The sequence below is a fragment of the Fragaria vesca genome, linkage group LG2 (genome assembly GCF_000184155.1).
Source record: "Fragaria vesca subsp. vesca linkage group LG2, FraVesHawaii_1.0, whole genome shotgun sequence".
NCBI classification, from domain to species: Eukaryota; Viridiplantae; Streptophyta; class Magnoliopsida; order Rosales; family Rosaceae; genus Fragaria; species Fragaria vesca.
Genome location: NC_020492.1, coordinates 30,287,002 through 30,293,633, shown reverse-complemented (window position 1 = coordinate 30,293,633; position 6,632 = coordinate 30,287,002). Strand labels below are relative to the sequence as shown.

Here is a 6,632-nt window from a genome sequence, read left to right as displayed (position 1 = left end):
TCCAATCATAGAAACAAAGAATTAATTAAAAAAGAAAAAAGAAGAAGACCCAGGCATGAAAATGATCGATTCTTAGCAAATCAAGCTACCCAGACCAAGAATCATTAATCAATCAATCAAATACATACAACCCATAAACAATTTTGTAGGTAATCGACCTTCTACTCAATTCCAGATCGAGAAAAAAAAAAGTAAGAGAGGAGAGGAGGAGATCGAACCTGAAGTTGGCGAGGCGAAGCAATGAGAGGAGGAATTTCGCACCTGGAGCAGTGGTGAGACGAGGAGTGAGAGAGGCAATGAATTTGGCACTTGGAGTAATGAGCGCTTCTCGATCGTTCTCTACCGCGAGCTTGAGTACTCCCCCCAATTTTGGGGCCGCTCCGTAAGAAGGTGTGGAGAGGACACGGGGCTTTCATAAGCTCATTTAATTGAGTCCCTCTATCACCCAAACACAGGACTGGTCTTAATTTCTTATGTAAGTTAGTCCAATCCCAACCAGTCCCACGTACCAAACGCCCCCGCAGTACGTGCGTCGTACAGTACTCCTGACGGAGTAGTTAACGGAAGGGCAAAGTAAACTGCCTGATTTACTACTTTTACTGCCTGATTTACCCTAATCTAATAACCCAGAGAGATTGGATTTGAGGACTCTCTGTTTTTTGTGAAATGTAGAGGAACGTCCATCCCAGTCAGGCAGTCACATTAGCTCCACAACCTCAATCAAAATAAGATTTGAGGGTCTGATTCCACTCTAGGGTTGAACAATCCAAGCACCTCACCAGTTTTTCTTTCACAATCTTATCACTCTCCTCCAAACAGATTGCAGAGCCCATCCTCCCAGCCATGTATTGCAGAGCCAATTTTGCACGGGTCCGACAACGGCTTCGGCGGATCTCGATCAGAATCGACATCGATGAGTTCCTTTGCTGCGTGTCGACCCGATCGTCATCTTCTTCGACGAACTGACCTCCGACCTCCACTCCACCTTCGCCGTCCTGATCGACAAGAGAGACCTAAACTCCCTTAAATTTTCACGGGCAATACTTACTGCTGACAGGAGTAATATGAGACATTTACTTGTTTGCCCTTAAAATTGAAATTTTGTGGACAATATTTTACCACGTGGCTGGCCTCACTTTGGCGTACAAAACGCCTGTGTAGTCCAGCGCTTTCCTTAAGCATTGCCCAATATTATTTAGTCTAACCAAGATTTTAAAAAATAGCAAATCACATATACATCCTCCAAAAAGATTTGAAACACTAACCTTAAAGACAATTAAGGACAATTTTTTCTCTACATGCCATGTGTCATGGTTTAATTTACCAAACTAACCCTACACTAATTAAATATGCTTTTAGAAAAGAAAAGTCTCTCTTTTGAGATTGCCCAATATTATTTAGTCTAGCCAAGATTTTAAAAAGGGAAAAAGCCCTAATGCACAAATAGTACATTTTCCTAGCCCAAACCAATCAAAAACAAATTACACAGCCCAAACCAATGTTTCCTAGTAAAAATACAGTTATACCCCAGCCTTAATAACCGCTTCCAACCCTCTCCCACCGAACCCACTCCGAATTCAATTCCTTCTCAACAGTTCTCACCACTTCACTCTATCGACGCCGCTTCGCTGCTTCAATCCATCGACGCCGCTTCGCTTCTTCAATCCATCGACGCCGCTGCCTCACTCCTCACTCCATCAAGACCTCAGCACCCATCCCCGCGCGCCGCTTCGCTGCTTCAGTACATCGCCGCCGCTGCTTCACTCCATCGCCACCACTACATCGCGTTAAATTCTTTTTTTTTCAAGTGAAAAGAAACCCTAGCATAAATTTGTGTTTATACCCCCAATAATGTTGTCTGGGTTCATATTTCTCTGCTTCAATGTGTTTTATGGCAATGTAGAAACGGTGTGGCAACTTTACTACCCCTAGTAAAACTTTACTAGGGGTAGTAAACTTTATCATTGTACATGCATGAATATTCTTCTTGTACATGTATCATTGTTTGTTATGGTTGATAACTATATAACCAGATGCTTTGAGAGTTTACTACCATTTTTGTTAGGGGGGTAGAACAGCATAAATGAGGGGGTAGTAATGTACATTAATATTCAGATTTATTTTCTCAGTCAAAATAAGTTATTAACATAGTTAGCCCTTTGATTTATGGCAGGTCTGATTGTGATCCATTTGTTCTACATTATATGGAGGCAATGTGTGCTGGGTTAGATCCAAACCAAGAAGGCGGTAACCAAATGAGGAAGAAGATGTTAGAGGAGTTTGCGAAATTAAACAAATGATTTATGTAACTTTTGCTAGAATTGTGGACAGATATCACAACTAAGACTGAGATCCAATTTTAAGTTCTATTTTGAAACTTTCATGTAAATTTAAGGGAATTTAATACCTAGTAAAGTAACGGTTTACTACCATCAACAATGTGTTTTTTTATGCTCTGAAAAATTTACTGCCCCCAGTAAAGTATGTGTTAGGGTGCAGAACAACAAAATCTGATACTTTGAAAACATTACTACCCCTAGTAAAGTATGTTGTAGGGTGTAGAACAACAAAAACTGAGGTTCTGGAAACTTTACTACCCCTAGTAAAGTATGTGTTAGACTGCAGAACAAGTAAATCTGACGACTTGGAAACATTACTAACCCCAATAAAGTTTATTACTTGGGAGGGAAGAACAGAAAAAAAAAAAATAAATAAATAAAAAGATCCTGTGTAAAGTTACTGACCCTTAGAACTTTAATGGTTGGGACAGATGAACATAATAATATTGTCAAGAGAATTCCACAATAATGAACATCACAAAAATCTTCAACCAAAATCCTTACAATAGAGAAAAATCTGAATATAGTTCAAAAAACAACAAATTTCAAACATCCACTAACAACCAGAAGGATGTACAAGAAACTACAACAACATGTTCAAAACTTTCGTACAGCTCTTCTTGTTATGATGGCCCATCTTATTACAACGACCACATCGAATCAGCTTCTTCTCACCAGCAGATGCTATCCTCTTTGATTTAGGCCTCCCAGCCGGTCTCTTTCTAACAGGAGGTAGTATAAAGTCCTCAGTGGAAGAACAAGAGGCATCCACGTTACTCAGAGGTGCAATAGGAAAGCTATAACACATCTTATAGTATTCAGCAGTAAAATAAGGATCAATGAAATCATACACATCAAGTCTTGCACCTTGTATAGCAGCAAGTGCATGAGCGCATGGGAAAGCAATTAATCTGCCATTTCACACATGAACAAGTACGAGTAGAGAGGTCCACTGAATAGGAGTACTTATCATTCCTAACCTCATAAACATTTTCATGGGAAGCAATCACCCTGAACACACGAGACCTATCAAGCTGCTCTTTCAGCCTCTTCTCCATTTTAGGAGTAAGCTTGGTAGTCCAAGATTTCGACTCAACACTCATTTCTAAAATCATCTTCATTTCTTTCATTCTTGTTTGATCTAACATAGCGAAAGGGGGCAGTGAACGCTTAGCAACAATCCAGTTATTAAAGGATTCAGCAATACCATTTGTCATAATCCCATACCGACAACCTTTAAAAAAAGCACGGCACCAATGTTCCAATGGAATCTCCCTTATGAATTCATCAATAATAGCAGCACCACCCTCATCTGTCAAATTTTTTAAATGAAAGTAGAAAGACTTCTCAGTCGATGCATAAGCCACTTTAAAGAATTTTTGTAACACATCAGCAACAACAATTTCTCCTCCTTTGTTCTTATACTTTCGACTAAGGTTGTATCGCAAATGATGATAACAGTAAAGATGAGGATTACCAGGAAAAATGAGATCAAATGCTTTCAACAAACCAACACCACGATCACTAATGAATGTGATAATCCTTCCTTGCGGTTCCAACAAAGCCTTCAAGTGCTTGAAGAAAAACAACCAGTTTTCTTCAGTCTCTGAATCACAAAAACACAAGGCTAAAGGGAAGAAACCTGCACAATAAAAAAACAAACAAACAATTACTAGGGGTAGTAACGGGAGTGTTCCGCTCCAAAATGAAAGTCTAACAAACCATAAAACTATAAGAAAACATATTCAAATCAGAAGAATGAAGATTTCAAAAATTATTGGGGGGTAGTAAAATATATAGCGGCAAAAAATATAATTGACTACCCCCAGTAAGCTTCTACTAGGGGTAGTAAACCTGCAAAACAGCATCTCCAAAGGCTATTATACACATTAAAACAGTTAAAAATCAACTTAGATGCGAAATAATAAAGTTTACTGGGGGTAGTAACGTTTAAAATAGAGATTACTACCCTAGAAATCTTCTACTGGGTGTAGTAAACTTGCAAAACAATATCCCCAAAGGCCGTAATACACATTAAAACGTGCTTCTGCACAACTAATGGGAGTGTTCCTTTCCAAAACTAAAGACTAACAAAAAAAAAATCAGAAGCATGAAGATTTTCAAAATTACTAGGGCTAGCGTTCCGCTCCAAAACGAAAGGCAAACAAAATAGAAGAAACATAAAAAGCAGCGTGCCGCTGCATCGCTAACGGGAGCGTTCCACTCCAAAAACATAACATGTACAACTAAAAACATGAAAAATTACTAACAATTACTAGGGGTAGTAAAATAACAGGAGGTACCTTTGTTTCCATTTCTTCCAGTTGCAGCAAGAATCTGCCCCTTATATTTGCTCTTTTCAAAGGCACCATCAACATATAAAACAGGTAGGCTGAACTTGAAACCCTGAATTTGGCCGGCATAAGCTACAAAAACCCTTTTAAACCTCTCGGTACTCTCATCAACTTCAAGAACAACTGAAGAACCCGGATTAGTCTCCAACACAGCTTCCCTAAACCAGCTTAACATAGAAAACGAATCACATTCCGAGCCATACATCTTTTCCACACACCTCTTTTTTGCTCTTGAAGCAACCTTATAACTAATTTCATAACCATAAGTGGACTTGAAATTGCTCATGATCTCACGGGGCTTCAAACCAAGATTCAGATAGACAGTAGACTCAATGCAGGTCCTAACAATTTTATACCCTAATTGCCGATGAGAACGATTCCTTATCATACCTCTGCATGTATGAACATTATTAAACCGCGTAATGTAAAAGCACTGATTAATAGAAGCAACAGATCTAAGCACTTCCCAGCCACAGTGGTCAACATCATGGTTTGCACAAACATCATTAACGTAAATTGAATCATTCCTAGATAGCACATAATGGAAACCACTTTGAACAGCAAACTTCCTCAGTTTATCTCTAAAGTCTGCAATGCTCTCAAACTTCTGCCCAGCATGTGACAAATATGAACCCCATTCATCCGACAAAAAATACTTCTGAGGTCCATCCTTAAAAGCATCACCTAGATAGTCATTCTCATCTATCATCTCAGCACAATCATCAACCACTACACTAGTTGATGAACAACTTTTCCCGACATCCTTGACTACTGTCACTACTACATTATCCATATGATAAATTTTTGCACAGCAGAAGAGCATCTTAAAATCAAATTCATTATCTAAATAGATGGCAGAACAAGCAGGCGATGAATACTCAAGGTGAAAAGAATCATTGGACGAAAACTTAAATCGTTTTCGGATGGATTGAATAAGGTCTGAATAATTCATGAGCTCATTGAGGAGAAGGACAAAGCCATTGCCAGGAAAAATAAATTGAACACAGAAAGAACCAACAATGCTCCTGCAAAAAAAACAAAAACACACAGGTTCATAAGTTACTACCCCCAGTAAATGTCAATTTCTACAAAAACAGATTAAAAAACATAAGTAATATGCTAGAAGTACAAACAATAAGCAATGAAAACAACAACTAACCACAATTAAAAAACAAAAACACATAGATCATAATATTACTACCCCCAGTAAATGTCAATTTCTACAAAAACAGACTGAAAAACATAAGTAATATGCTAGAAGTACAAAAAAAAGCACAGCAAAAACATTAAAAACAACAACAAGACATAGATCGCAAACATTAGAAAAAATTTCAATTTACCTCCCTAATATTTGGTGGTAAAATCAGTTCAGTCCTGTAACTTTTTTTAAAATCAGTTCGCCTCTTCAACTTTTGTAAACACATCAGTTTTGTCCAATTTTTTAATTTCCCTTAAAATATGACGTCACCAAACTGACAAGGGGACCCGTTTTTAACAAAAAGTTACAAGACTGAACTGATTTTGACATCAAAGATTAGGGGGTAAACTGAATTTAAAAAAAGTTAAAGGGGCGAACTGATTTTAAAAAAAGTTGCAGGACTGAATTGATTTTGACATCAAAAATTAGGAGGATAAACTGAATTTAATTCCAAACATTACTACCCCCAGTAACAAGTCCAAAAAATCCAGAAATTTTCGAAACAACATGCAAACGAAGCGCATTCAAGAAACGACCTATAATTCAACTAAAAACATAAAGAAAAGAGGAATTGAAGAGATTCAAACCGAGTAGGAACCGAAGAGCAAACCAAAGGCCGATCTAGCTCCATTTACTACGTAATTCTGCTACGGGAAGAGAGGTTATGCTGCCGCCAGAAAACAGCGACGGAAATTGGCTCGAAATCGCCGTCTGAAACAACGCCGTCGGTCCTCTCTCAAA

General features: G+C 38.2%; 1 protein-coding gene across 1 annotated transcript in view; it reads right to left on the bottom strand.

Annotated features, from left to right (window-relative positions):
• Positions 1-2,922: 2,922 nt before the first annotated feature.
• The window catches only part of LOC101308643, a 7,993-nt gene continuing 4,283 nt past the window's right edge, over positions 2,923-6,632 (bottom strand). Inside the window, exons 2-4 of the mRNA XM_004293090.1 lie at positions 4,643-5,718; positions 3,306-3,981; positions 2,923-3,250 (exon numbers count right to left, since the gene is read on the bottom strand). Of these exons, the coding sequence (XP_004293138.1) occupies positions 2,923-3,250; positions 3,306-3,981; positions 4,643-5,718 (2,080 nt within the window). The remainder of the gene's footprint in view (positions 3,251-3,305; positions 3,982-4,642; positions 5,719-6,632) is intronic.